At 42.0% G+C, this 15,258-nt stretch overlaps 1 protein-coding gene across 1 annotated transcript in view; it reads right to left on the reverse strand.

Annotated features, from left to right (window-relative positions):
• myo3a (myosin IIIA) overlaps positions 1 to 15,258 on the reverse strand; it is a gene marked incomplete at its 5' end in the record, with an annotated part of 52,756 nt that continues 37,498 nt past the window's right edge. The window contains 4 exons of the mRNA XM_080418341.1: positions 1 to 2,361; positions 3,482 to 3,715; positions 7,956 to 7,996; positions 10,032 to 10,123. Of these exons, the coding sequence (XP_080274467.1) occupies positions 2,253 to 2,361; positions 3,482 to 3,715; positions 7,956 to 7,996; positions 10,032 to 10,123 (476 nt within the window). The 3' untranslated portion in view covers positions 1 to 2,252. The remainder of the gene's footprint in view (positions 2,362 to 3,481; positions 3,716 to 7,955; positions 7,997 to 10,031; positions 10,124 to 15,258) is intronic.

The raw sequence follows: 15,258 nt of genomic DNA on the forward strand, positions 1-15,258 counted from the left end.
GATTATGTAAAATTTGACATATTGATGGCTGCATGTTGGTGTTTATATTTCTCTAATCTCTCATGTGTAAGGCAGCACCCCTGCCTTAAACATGTAGTGTTGTTTTTAGTAGGAATAAACGCAGAAGCACCCGGGAGGAAGTGGACTAAGAAAGGGGAGGAGCCAAACCCAGTTCCTGTTTTAGACAATAAAAAAGGTGGTGCACCAAGAGGCAAAAACAATATATATATTTTTTTTAACCAAATGGGTTCCCAGATTGATATTTCTCTGAATAATCCATTTAGAGTATTTATACCTAAGGATATTATAAAACAATATTTGGTCTTTAAAGTGTATCATGATGTGACCAACCGTAAAGAAATGGACTGGATTCAAAAGTGAATCAATTATTATTATTTTTTTTTTCAATACATTAAATGAATAAAGTAAAAAAAAAAAGAAATGGAAAAAAAAAACTTTAACTTAACAACCCTCATTAGTGGTACCAAATGGCATTCAAATTACCTTTTTTTTCTTACATCCAAGTATTCACAAGTTCTATTAAAAACAATCTTTACAAAAGTGAAAGAAGAGGGAAAGATTGTATTATTTACAGTTTACCCTTATGACTATCATGTGCAGAGTTTAAGGCAATTTGCCTGGTAGTGACGTCATGTAAATCTACACAGTATATACAGTACATTAAGTGCAACAATGACTCAATGTTTCTCTAACACAGGGGTCTTCAACGTTTTTCAGGCCAAGGACCCCTTAGCTGAGAGAGAGATGAAGCAGGGACCCCCACTACAATGTTGTATAAAATGGTGTTGCAGATTAAACTTGTTCATAGAGTTCATAGACTTGTTTGACAGCACTAGCATTGTGTAGTGTAGTTGTTTTGGGGGGTTTTATGACCTCAATTACAACCTAAAAACCTGAACTTTGAACATTCAGTGGATTTTCTGTGGTCTGGGGTTTTCTGAATAATTAGGCTATAAAAAGTGCCGGGATTGGCCTCTTGACTTTGACTCATAGTCCCCCCCACGGCCCCCCATAGTAACTCTGAGGACCCACTAGGGGTCCCGGACCCTCAGTTGAAGACCCCTGCTCTAACATATAACATTTCACCTTGGTTAATAGTTCCAAAAACAAAACAAAAAAAATCCTGTGATATCGTTGCTGTCAGGCAGAAACCTTGTATCTCTATATTTCAACTTTTCATGTTTTTTCATAAATTAATGTCCTATATACTATGCGAACAAAATTGGCCCGTGTTCGGGGGAGGGAAGCCGGGCGGGGGAAGATGATATTGGTCATTGCATGCACTCCTACGGGTTGGGGCGGAGCCTGTCAGCAGGGAGTGTTGGGCGGGAGGAGTAGGACGAAGGCTCTACGTCCTCCCGGTGGGGGCTCCTCACTGGCAGGTGAGTCAGTGGGATACGACAGCAGTGACAGTGTGTGTGGGGAGGAATCAATTGGCATAACGATGGGAGAAACAGATATATAACTAGAAAAAGTGCTCCTCGGAGCACAGGTCTCCGCCATGTCAGGTACGTTATTGTGGCCTCCTGGTGGCGCTATAACAGGCCAATGTGAAAAGGGTGGCATTTCTTCCTCGGCTTAGTGGGAATGTGCGTGTGAAATGTTACGGAAATCGCATGCTGCGTTCATGATTTGAGGCATTTTGTTCAAACGGATCAATCCTGCAAATTTTGGAAGCCAACCTTAGACAATGAGGATGGAATATGGGAAATCGGACAGATCCGTGTTGATCAAATGACTGTAGAAATACTGTGTACCGATTTACATGACGTTTGGATAAAATCTGTAGGAGTAATATAAAAAAATTGGTTTTGCACAAATCGGCCTCCTGGTGGCGCTATAACAGGCCCATGTGAAAAATTTGGGGCAGAGGTTCTGAATTGGCATCCAGGGAGTGTGTGTGGCTGTGTGCACAGTTTCGCAACGACCAGGCCAACGGTGCCGGAGATTAGCTGCTAACGGACGGACAGGACACACAGACGGACGGACGGACGGACACACGGACGGATGGACAGGGTGCAAAACATACTCTCTCGCCATGCCTTTCGGCCTGGCGGAGACAATAACAATGAAAAACTAAACGTTTTTTGAAATACAAGTTTTCCACTCGACAGCAACGATATATTACTTTATGGGTATATATTCTTCTTCTCTGCATCTTGGCTTCTTGATTTCTTTTGGTGAAGTGATGGAACCGTTGGCCCAGAAGAAGAAGAAGAAGTCGTCCGGTACTATTTGATGAGCCGTCGTCTCTGGGAGGTCTTCCTCAGTAAGTGTCTGTAGTCGTACGGGTTGTCCTCGCTCTGGCTCTCTGTGGAGGGCAGTCTGGGGACGGAGTGCCTGTCATCCCAAAGCAATAAGAGATAAAAGTGACCATACTGGATGTATATGCATAGGGGGGGAAAGAAAGAGCTATTGGGACAAAAAAACAAATAAAATGGAGAACGTGAGATGCCTTGAGAGATTCAAGTTAAAGGACCGGAGTTGAGAGTAAAAGATGACAAGATTAATGGTAAAGAAAGGTTTCTCGTGTATGCGTTATCCTCTCTCTCTAACAGTCATTTATCATGTCTTGTAATCATGGCTGTCATGGTTGGAGGTGTATTCTTTTATTATTGAGAGAGTTGAGACTGGAGGTGATATGGATGATCTTATATTGTTGATTTTGTCTAAGGAGAAATTCAGGAATGAGTGTGTGGCTTGTGTTGACGTTTGGGTCCAATATTTAGTTCAGTGACCAGGGGGCTAAAGAATGGTTCAGAAGCTGTGTTCACGTTCACTCTTCCATTGGAAATAATAGACTAGTGTAAAGTAACTAAGAACATTTACTAAAGTACTGTACTTAAGTACAATGTTGAAGTATTTTTACTTTACTGGAGTATTTCCAATTATCAGTACTTTTACTTGTACCCCACTACATCTCAGAGACAAATATTATACTTTTACTCCAATACAATTATTTGAAAACTTTAGTTACTAGTTTCTGTTCAGATACAAATTATGATATTATGAAACATACATTAACCACTTTAGCTATATTTTATACATAGGCTATTTGAAAATAGCCGATCTACAAGCTCACAACGCGTTGCATCGTGAGCTTGTAGATCGATTATTTTCAAACATTTTAGTAGTTTCACTTTTGGTACTTTAAGTACATCTTGATGCCAATACTTTTGTACTTTTACTCAAGTGAATTTTGAATTCTGGACTTTTACTTGTAACAGAGTATTTCAATATTGCAGTATTGGTACTTTAACTTAGGTAAAGAATGTGAGTACTTTTTCCACCACTGCCTATACTTCACGCAGATACGGGAAGTAAACCCGGAGATGGCAGGTCTTTCGTTTTTGTTTTGTCTTGCCTACAGCTGCCATAGCTCCATGGTTATGTGGTTGATAGCAGTATAGCAAACCTGACCGTACACTGAGATTTATACTTCTATTTCTGGTCAAAGCACCTGTTGTCTTTGGCAGGTCTGGGGGGAGGTGGTTCAGTGGTGGCCCTCTCTCTGGACGGCCTCTGGTGGCCAGCAGGTATCTGCTGCTCTGTAGACGACGGTCTCCTCTCCATGGACTGTCTCCTGCCTACAGACTGCCTTTCATCCACAGACTGCCTTCTCTCCCCCGCTGTGGAGGAGGTGGAGGACATGCCCTGGTAGTACTGGTCATCCACGTCCAACTGCTTCCCTGAACTGAAGAACAAGACAAAACAAGACTGACATGAAATGTCATTTACAGCTTGGCTACCGATATAACGAAAACGAGTGCATCTGTGTGTGTGTGTGTGTGTGTGTGTGTGTGCGCGTGTGCGTGTGCGTGTGTGTGTGTGTTTGTTGACGATAGCAGCACGCGCAGTAGCGTTTTAAATGCGGAAGTCCTGCAATCCCAGATTTGACCACCAGTCGACGGCAGCTTCACTGTTCTACCGCACGCTGGGCAAGACCCAGCCGGTTGAGTGTCTAAACAGAAGTACCGGAATTTGGCAGAAGTGACGCACAAGGAAATGACGTTGACGCTTTACAAATCTATTTACATTCTCCGTGGATGAAACGAGTGTTGTGATTGGTCGAAAAAGATAGTTTCCGGGGGAAATGCGTACAACGGAACCGCCTCCTATAGACACTCTCTGCTTCAGGTCGTGACCAGGCTTTTCTCTTCGCAGATGAGTAAGGCTGGGCACGAGGCTAGTTCTACCGCGGTTCTGGGGGCTTGGGTTCAGAGTATGGGAAGCCATTGGCGACACCTCATTGGCTGGCCTTTAGCCAATAGGGAGGAGAAAGTGAGAAAGTAACGAGAAAGTGACGACTAGTTGCAGCATCTGTGTATTCACAGCTTGTTGCCAAGCTGTACAAAAAAAAAAGTGCATGAAAGGATATTAGCTGTCAGGGGACAAGGATCACTCACTTAGAAAAGCATTAGTTTAATCTGTGAAGTGGGAGTAGTGTTGGAAGTGCTTAGGCGTGGGCGTATTCTTCAAAATGGGTTTTCTAACATCGGGGAAGATACATGTGTCGTAATTTAATCAAAATCGAATCAATTTTTAGCTAGACTTTCATCTTGGGAGATCCATTCAGGCGAGCTATACAGTACATCACTGCTTGCCAAACAAAGCAAGCGCACCACATTAGGGGGAAGACAGATTGAACTGAATGAACATTAAACTACTGTTTGGAGCAACATCAGCAGCAGCTTTAACAGTGTTCTAGTTGAAGACTTGCTTCTCTAGGGCAGTGGTTCTCAAACTTTTTCATGCCAAGGACCCCCCCCATCTGATTGTTTTTGTGCCAGGGACCCCCAGAAAAGAAGATTAGTGTAAAAAAAAATCAAATTTTAAGATAAAAAAAAAACAAAAAACGTTTTTGAACAGCCAACTATAACATATAAATGGATAAAAGTGGTTAAAATGATTGTGATGTTATATTAACTACTTTAGCTGTGGACCAACTGGAACCCCTCCAAGGACCCCTGGGGGTACCCGGACCCCACTTTTAGAACCACTGGATAGGTTCAAAGCAGGTGGGTAGAGCAGCCAAACATAAAAAAAACAATAAGTGCTTGTCCAATAGAATCTAATAGATGGAATAGGGAAACTCTATTGATTATAGCCTCCTCACTGCCATGCACTCCATCCAGTGTCCCTCTTCGCCGTCCATTTGTCTTTGTCTCTGCTCTCGCTCTCATTTATAACAGCGTGTTGTCCCCCGCTGTCTCTCTGTCCCTCTCTCCTCTTCAGTTGTACTTTCTCTCTCCTCTTACCAGCCATGCGTGCCCCCCCCCCCCCCCGCCCCCCCCCCCTCTGCTGTCAGCCTCAGCTGGAGATGCAATCCTTCCTCCTGACCTTCTCCTTCTTAATGATGCATGTAAACGGCTCCTGTCCATCGCTGCCTTTATTTATCAGCTAACAAATTATTACCCTTGATGTTTAGAGTCTGGTCACACGGTGTGTGTGTGTGTGTGTGTGTGTGTGTGTGTGTGTGTGTGTGTGTGTGTGTGTGTGTGTGTGTGTGTGTGTGTGTGTGTGTGTGTGTGTGTGTGTGTGTGTATGTGTGTGTGTGTTCAGACTGCTGTGATGAAGTACCCTGGCCCCTCCTATCTGTCTATCTGTTCAAGCCCTCCCATAGCTCCGATCATCACCTCTCCCCAGACGGTGTGTGACCCCCCCCCCCCCCCCACACACACACACACACACACACACACACACACTCTTTCTGATCCTTTGATTAACTAGAGGTTGGGGCGGTACGCTACGTCGCTCCTTATCCCTTTCATGCCCATATATTTGGAAGCCAATCTTATAGCCAATCAGGATGGAATATGTAAAATCGGAAAGACCCGTTTGGTAACTAGAGATACTGTGTACCGATTTGTGTTGATGTTTAGATAAGATCTGTAGGAGTACTGTAAAAAAAAAGTGAAAGATTTGGGGCAGAGGTTCTGCTCCCTGCATCAGGGAAGTGTGTGTGCACAGTTTCGCTGCGATCAAGCCAACAGTGCCGGAGATTAGCTGTTCACAGACGGAGGGGGCGACGGACACACACACACGGACGGACGGACGGACGGACAGACAGGGTGCAATACATACAATGCGTGGTGGGAATGACGTCAGAAGACTTTGGTACTCTATGCCAGGGGTCTTCAAAAGGCGGTCCGGGACCCCTAGGGGGTCCTCAGAGCTATTACATGGGGTCCGCAAAATCTGTGTGTGATATGTTTTTTTTTTTACATTAACCACTTGAACCCTAGCATCCCTTTTCTGAGGAGAATTTTAGCCAAAAATAGCAGATCTACAAGCTCTCAACGCCTTGCGCTGCGAGGCGTTGTGAGCTTGTAGATCGCCTATTTTTGGCAGAGTTATAGGTGTAGAGGGAAAAAAGAGCAGCAAACGTTTATCTGAAACACAATTTTATATAATACAGAGGGGGTCCCTGCTTCATCTCTCTCTCAGCTAGGGGGTCCTTGGCCTGAAAACATTGAATACCCCTGCTCTATGCCTTCCATCACAGAAGAAGATAACATTCATGAATATTGGCTTTAATATTATAGTCTTATTACTGATGCCATAGATCATTACCATTTTCTCTTTGTCACTGCGGCACTGTAGTCATATATAGCACTGATTTCATTGTCTATTATTCATTGCATGGAAAGGAGGTGAAAGATTAAGCCAATTAATGTCAGTGTGGCAGTGTGATGTTACAGGTCGTTAGGTGTGGACCCACACACACTGTCCTCATGCTGGCACGCTGCCCACGGCCATTACTGTCTGGACGGAGGGCTGAGTGCCAGCCTTTTAGAACGCTGCCAGGGGGGTTGTTAAGACCTGGGGCCCATTCTAAATCAGTGGCAAGGAGACCCCTACATTGTATTTGGCCATGGACGCTCCCATCTGAAAATGTTTTGTGCCAGGGAGCCCCCCCCCCCCCCCCCCACCCAGAAGAGAAGATTAAAAAAAAAAAAATCACACACTTTCAAGATTTTTCCAAAAATGTAAAAAGATGTACAAGCTTTTGAGAACCAGCGTTCTAAACCTGTGGGTCAGGACCCCCAGGGGCATCCCCACCAGATTTTAGGGGGGGGGGGGTGGGTCCCCATCACCTACCATCCCCTCTCTCTATCTCTTTCTCTCTAGGAGCTCACAACTTTAGTATACCACATTTAGCACATAAAGTTCTAATCAGGGAGCAGAGCAGAAATTACATCTTGTATGGCTGTATTGGATCATTCATATTGCCTATGGCGTGTGCATTTTAGTTAATAAACTTCCTTGATTAGAAATACAAAAGTTGAGTAGTTGAGCGTCTACACGAACACAATTGGCCCGTGTTCGGGGGAGGGAATTAAATTACCCCCATTCACTACACTATGAATAGCTCAAATCTAAAATGGGTTTAATGCAGGGGTCTTCAACAGGGGTCCTGGACCCCTAGGGGGTCCTCAGAGTTACTACAGGGGGTCCACCAAATCTTTGTGTGATATGAACACATTTTTTACATGAACATCTTCAACCCTAGAATCCCTATTCTGAGGGGAACATTCGCCAAAAATAGCAGATCTACAAGCTGACAACGCCTCGCGCTGCGAGGCGTTGTCAGCTTGTAGATCTGCTATTTTCGGCCAAGGGGTTTGGTGTAGAGGGGGGAAAAGAGCAGACCAAGTATAGAGCCAAAGGTCAAGTTTACTAAGTATTGACGGTTTAAGTGGTTAAATACAGTATATACAGTGGAAAATACAGTATATGAAGCTACCTATGAAATCTATGAAGAAATTCTATCTGCAACACAATTTTATACAATATGTAGTGGGGGTCCCTGCTTCATCTCTCTCTCAGCTAAGGGGTCCTTGGCCTGAAAACGTTGAAGACCCCTGGTTTAATGGATTAAAATGGGTGTAATGTGTTAAAATAAAGGGTGAAATAGAAGCCATTATACTTACTCCTGTTTCCTGGGCCGGCGCTTATCCTCCTGGACCGACCGCTGAGAGGACAGACACATGGAACATTACGTGTCGATCAAGGACACCCAATAATTGTGCCGTTTAATAGTAGACAGCACAATCATTGGGCTGGCATAGCAGCCTAATTATTAAACTGGAGTGCAATCCAAAAATCCATTTGAAAACAAGAACACATTATCCTGAAGTTAATTAGTCTTTGATGCCAAGTCTGCATCAGTGTTATTTTCTCAACCATAACTTTTATCGTATACCTACAATCATTTTGTGTGAAGTTTTGATCATTGGTAGTCTCTTCATTCTAAATGGTTGACGTCTTCTTTCAAAATTATTATTTTTTAATTTTGAAACCTCATTTTTTTTCACCCAGTGCTAATTGTCTAAGTAATCCTGGGCGCTACACTCCCTCTGCCAGCCTAGGGAGAGCCCAGAGCCTTGTTATCACCCGACAGGGGGTAGTTTCCCCGGTTCGACATAGCACGTGGAAGGAACACGTTATTCCAACCAGTTCCTTTCCCCTCCATCAGGCGCCCCGGCTGACCAGGGGGAGGCAGTATAGAGACCAGGATTACTGCATGTTTTTGTGAGGGTACCTATACCCTAGGGGACACAGGGAGAACACGCAAACTCCACACAGAATTAGATTTGATTTGATTAGTTGACTATATACGTATGATTAGGCCGATTACACCTACATTACGGCGCATAGTAGAGTCAGACGGACGGCAAACAAACCTTGAGTGCTGCGAGAAGGGCTAGTTTACGTTGCTGAAATAATTGGACAAATAGTTAAGCGCTGAACACTGAATCCCTTAACTCCTATTTATCTTGGCAAATACAGTAGTCTATTACACGATAAAACACAATCCTCCAGCAATTTGCTAAATCAATTTGTCTTTTTCAAATGTGTTCTCTGGTTCAGGAGTTCCAAAACTGGGGGTTAGGACCCCCGGGGGTCCCCAAATTATTGTGGGGGACCACAATAATGTGCAACATTGTTTTCTCACTCAACAGTAAACAAACCAACATACAGTATAAGTGTATACAGGGTGTCTGCACATTTCTAAAGTTGCAATTTAAAGGAGGAGTTCACCCAAAAAATCACTTATTTTCTATCAATTACACACCCCATGAAGCCTTGATTTCATGGATTTATTTTTGTTTTTGTGGCATTCCTAAGACAATAATTTGATGACCGTGTGTATTTCCGGTAGGAGACACAAATAATCTACTTTGTGTCTCCTACCGGATACATTAGCCGGTAGGAGACGGGAATCAAATTATTAGCTTTGGAATGCGACAAAAACAAAAAATAATCCATGGATTCAAGGCTTCATAGGGTGTGCAATTGATAGAAAATAAGTAATTTTTTGGGTGAACTCCTCCTTTAATGATTTTTAAGACCTTTTTAATTCCAAATTGGCCAAATTGTCAAATATTACGTAAGAAAGAGGCAAACATCTTTCTTACATAATAAGCTCACAACGCCTCACAATATTTATCTGTGGACACGAGTCAAACTAAATGTAATGCCTATAATTCCAAGTGATTCTCAGGGTGGGGGGTCCCCAGTTCAAATATGATTATTTTTTTGGGGGGGGGTCGCGGCCTGAAACGTTTGAGAACATGGGAAATCAATAATGCATTGTAAATGCCAGTAGCCAGGAAAATGGTCACAACACATCTCTCCTGCCTCTCAGCTGTAAGTAATGCTTAGCCGTAGTATCTGAAATCAGTCAACATTGACCTTAATCACACAGTGGCTACTTTGCACATGGTGGATGGGATTTCCCACCCCTTGAGCATGACATAAGAGCAAAATGGCCACAGTGGGGGGTACAGACAGTACCCCCCACCCCCCGACACACACACACACACACACACACACACACACACACACACACACACACACACACACACACACACACACACACACACACACACACACACACACACACACACACACACACACACACACACACTTAAGAAGAATGATGTTGGAGCAAAATGACCACCCTGTGAATAAGTTAAATTGCTATAGGACTCAGGTTGACTCACATGAATCAGGTTGTAATAGGTGGAGTCCTCTGGCGCGTGGAGGGTCTTGGGCTGCTGAGTTCTGCGCGGGGTCCGTGACACTTTTGCGTCTGCTGAGAGATCAGACAGAGACCGTGAAAAAACATCTGTCACAAGTCAACGATCTGTCATTTAAACTCTTTAAATCTGATATGCATCGTGGTGGTGTACAATAGCTTTCATCTAACACCTGTATGACACTAGTAAATGTACTGTTACTTCCCATCTGGTCTGTTGTCTGGTCTGTCTCAGATAGGACATGGTAAATGTGCCTTAAAGGAATAGTTCACCCCAAAAAATATATTTTTTCCTATCGATTAGTCACCCCATGGAGACTTTAATTCATGGATATCTTTTTGTTTTTTTGTCGCATTCCCAAGGCAATAATTTGATGACCAGCGGACCGGTAGGCAGGAGTTCCGGTAGGAGACACAAAGGAGACTCTTTGTGTCTCCTACCGGAACCGCTGACAGTCATCAAATTATTGGCTATGAATTCAAGTACTCCATGGGGTGACTAATCGATAGAAAAAAAGTTATTTTGGGGGTAAACTATCCCTTTAACTATAGATAGCCAACTAAAGATGATATCTTGCTTAAAGGCAGAGTATGTAACTTTGCCCTGTGTTTACACAACAAAACAATACATATTTTTTTTTACCCATCATATCCCTCTACAGCCACTGGAGTAGTGTGGTGGTGTTAATGTAAATGTTCTATTTAATTTCAAATGCATTTAGTTAACTTTATGAACTTAAATACAAATACATTTGACATAAAAAAAGACAATATAGTTTTTTATACTAGTCATTAAGCTACTAAATATAGACTTAAGTAATTAAAGCGGGTCGTGCTTGCATGTTAGGAACTGTAACAGCTGAAATCAATAATACATCAGTATTCCGGTATTAACCTGCGGGCCGCATTAAGTGAAGGTGGGGGCCGCCATTTGGCCCCCCGGGCCGCCAGTTGCCCGTGTACAGTATGTTCTAGAATCTAAATGGCTGTAGTTCCCAAAGGACTAGGCTACTAGAACGTTTGTGAGGTCATTCCACAACATGCCTGGTTGAGTTATAAGAAAAACCTATTGAGTGTGTACCGCACCGTAGCGACCTTTTGACCCAATGTACTTATTGAGCTGCCCTCTATTGTATACTGTAGTTTAACCCTTTAAGACCGGGGGACGCATCTGTGTAACCACTTTATCCATATTTTATACTTTTGGCTATTCAAAAATAGCAGATATACAAGCTCATAGCGCGGCACCGAGTGCCGCGCTATGAGCTTGTAGATCTGCAATTTTTTTTTAAATCGTGTTTTTTTTTTGCAAATCTTTGAATATATATCTATAAAGCAATTGTTTTTTACTCAAATCTTTGCTTCTGGGGGTCCCTGGAATTTTTTTTTTTTTAGATGGGGGTCCGCAGCCAAATACATATCGTTGTGGGGCTCCTTGACACTGACATTAATATTATAGCAACATAAGTGTTTCAGAAAACTGTTTTAAACTGATTTAGAAGACATTTGTAGAATCCCCAGAAGCAATAACATTTTAGCTAGAAATGCTCGCTTTAAATATATATATATATTCAAAGATTTGCACAACATTTTTCACGATTTTTCAAAAATAGCAGATCTACAAGCTCATAGCGCGGCACTCGGTGCCGTGCTATGAGCTTGTATATCTGCTATTTTTGAATAGCCCAACGAAATCTAAAAATGACACACAGATGCGTTCTCAGGTCTTAAAGAGTTAAACTTTAGCCCTCTGGTGGTTTGCATTGTCCAAAAGACATTATTCAGAATGACCTCTCTGCCCGGTCACAAAGTGTTCCGTCTCTCTCTCTGTGTGACCTCAAACCCTCCATTCTCCGGCATCATCATGCTATTGAACATGAAGCGACTGGCGAGTGGGCCGTTTGGACAACATAATCATCAGCGGGCGTATGTCATGCGTGACAGATTCTTATAACTGTATGAGTTACAATCCATCACGTTTGTCACAAGCAATGTACTCCCAATGCCATGTTTCTCCCCCCTCGGGGGGGGGCCATGTCTAACGTTATTGCAATTATGAATACATTACAATGACCTTTGGGTTCTTGCTGTTTATTAACCCATTCAAACCGGGAACGCATCATGTGTCATTTTCAGATTTCTTTGGGCTATTTATTTGGAGAAATCCTAGAACATTTGCGCAAATCTTTGAATATATATATATTTTAAAGCAAACTTTTGTAACTCAAATCTTTGCCTCTTCGAATTCTACAAATGTTCTCTAAATCCTAACATTTCCTTTTTTTGAAAAAACATGCGTTGCTATAATATCACTGGTTCTCAAAAATGACATGTATTTGGCCGTGGACCCCCATCTCAAAACATGTTGTTCAAGGGACCCCCCAGAAGTTGTAACAGTTACAAATGTTCGCTTAAAAAAAAACAACGAACATTTGCAAAAACTTTCAAGATTTTTCAAAAATAGCAGATCTACGTTCTAAGTTCATAGCGCAGCACTCGGTGCCACGCTATGAGCTTGTAGATCTGCAATTTTTGAATGGCCAAAGAAATCTTAAAATCACACACAGACGCGTTCCCGGTCTTAAAGGGTTAATCACTGTTCATGCAAGCCATAAAAATACCGCAACGGCATCCATCACACGCAGAAGCCATCGGGTGAAAGGAGGCAAAAGAAAGTTTGTAATATTATCAAACATGTCTATCTAAAGGTCATTTCTGTATTGCTCAAGGAAGTGAGGGGCAATTTCATCGCCCACCATATTAATTCCTGTTAAAATTTGCACGACAACCTGCATGTGAGACGTGATTAACATTTAACGACCTTTCCCATGGAGAGAGCAGTGTGAACGACGTTCTCCCCTCTTTCATTTTGCCAGTCACAAATTAAGCTTTTAACCCTTTCAGACCGAGAACGCATCCGTGTCATTTTAAGATTTTCTTTGGGCTATTTATTTTAGAAAAATCGTGAAAATGTGTGCAAATCTTTGAATACATTTTTTTCTGTAGCGCACATGTTTAACTCTGTTACAACTTCTGGGGGGTCCCTGGAACAAAATATTTTGAGATGGGGGTCCGCAGCCAAAATTCATATAATTTTGGGGGTCCTTGACATGAAAAAGTTTGAGAACCACTGATTATAGCAAACAAATAAGAAAAGAACAACTAGGATTTAGAATACATTTGTAGAATCCCCCAGAAGCAAAGATTTGAGTTACAAATGTTTCCTTTAAAAATAATACATATTCAAAGATTTGCTCAAATTTTCACGATTTAAAACAAAATAGCAGATCTACAAGCTCATAGAGCGGCACTCGGTGCCGCGCTATGAGCTTGTAGATCTGCTATTTTTGAATAGCCAAAGAAATCTAAAAAAGACACAGATTCTTTCCCGGTCTTACTGGGTTAATGCGTATTGTTGTCACTGAAATTTATGAGGACAGCTGTGCTCCATCACTGGAGAACCAGATCCAATATGGCTATAAGAAAAACACAGTTAACAGCACGACGAGCCTGTGGAAATAGCAAGGCTAGTTAATTCTGCCTCCACCTCAGGCAACATGATAAAGGCCATACTCTAGTTTACTGTACATGGCCATATGTATGTTAGATTATGTTCTACTGGGACCCTACCGTGTGTGCATTTGTGCATGTGACTGTGCCAGTGCTTTTGTCTGTGTGCAGTGGTGCCAGGCTTTGCGAGAGAAATAAGCAACCAGGTCTTTGAAAACAAGTCCCAAAGAAGCGACTATTATATAGGCTACAAGAGCGCTTTAAACCTATATGCAACGCGTATTTGAAAATAGCTGATCTACAAGCTGCGACACGCTGTGAGCTTGTAGATCTGCTATTTCTCAAAAGAAAATCTTGGAAAAAAGTTAAAGATTTTGAATATTTTTTAAAGCGTTTTAAATACACAAATCTTGTATGGGGTCCCTGGCACAAAATATTTGCAGATGAGAGCTCCGTGGACGAATACATATTAATTTGGGGGTCCTTGATTTGAAAATGTTTGAGAACCACTGGTTTAAACAACATTAGGAATGAAGCCCAAATAAGCAACTACACTTTAGAAACAAGCCCAAAAAAACGCAACCCGCAACTCCAGTACCAATATTTACAAGCAACTTTACAGAAAAACAGGCCCAAAGTCGCGCATAAAAAGCGGACATGGCAACACTGGGTTCTGTTCTTAGTTGGATATTCATTATCAACAAACTCAAGTTTAAATGTAATTAATATGCGTAACAGCATTACACAAAGGTGTACCATTGATAAAGCCTACACTAGGCCTTTATAAAACTCAAAAGTCATCATGACGACAGCCAATGTAAAGCAATCATGGCTGACATAGTCATTACATTAATTTGTCTAGGCACCTGTTAAACTTAATACTGAAATATAAATGTCAGCTGTCAGCTCCACTTGGCACTTGAACGTGATGTTAAACTTCCACTCTGCTGTCTCCCACTCACAGCCAGTGTCGCCACGTCTGCTTATTATAAGCGACTTTGGGCTTGTTTTTCTGTAAAATTGCGGGTTGCAATTTTTCGGGATTGTTTCTAAAGTGTAGTTATTTGGGCTTGCATCCAATTTGTTCTCATTATTGCTTTAACCAGTTCTCAAACATTTGCATGTCAAGGACACCCAAATTAAGGTATTTCTCCGTAGACCGTAGATCTGAATTATTTTTTAAATATATACCAAATATTTCACTTTTTCTTTTCAAGATCTTTTTGAAAATAGACAATCTACAAGCTCACAATAGATTGTAGATCGGCTATTTTCAAATAGCCAAATGTATTTAGGTTTAAACTTATCATTTGGCCTATAAGTCCCTCCTTTTGGGCTCGTTTTCATAGACCTGGCTGCTTGTTTCTCTCACAAAATCTGTCAATAGTGCTCACAACCCGCCCGAAGCAATTACACATATCACCAGTGAAAATCAAATGAACTATAGATTCTACAAAGCTGAGGGAATGTTTTGATGACGAATCGTATTGCCTTCTGTTTTGGCACTTGACATCCGCAGGGGTTTCTGATACCATCAAGCGCCACAAGAAAAGAAAAGAGACCGCGGCTGGACCAGGAATAATACTATTAATCATCTGCTACTCTGGCTTTACATCCTAAAATCTGTGCTTTAGTCAGTGTATTTCATACACATAACAGGCAATAAGAGGATGAAAAAACAG

The sequence above is a fragment of the Gymnoscopelus braueri genome (genome assembly GCF_963280865.1).
Source record: "Gymnoscopelus braueri genome assembly, chromosome: 21".
NCBI lineage: Eukaryota > Metazoa > Chordata > Actinopteri > Myctophiformes > Myctophidae > Gymnoscopelus > Gymnoscopelus braueri.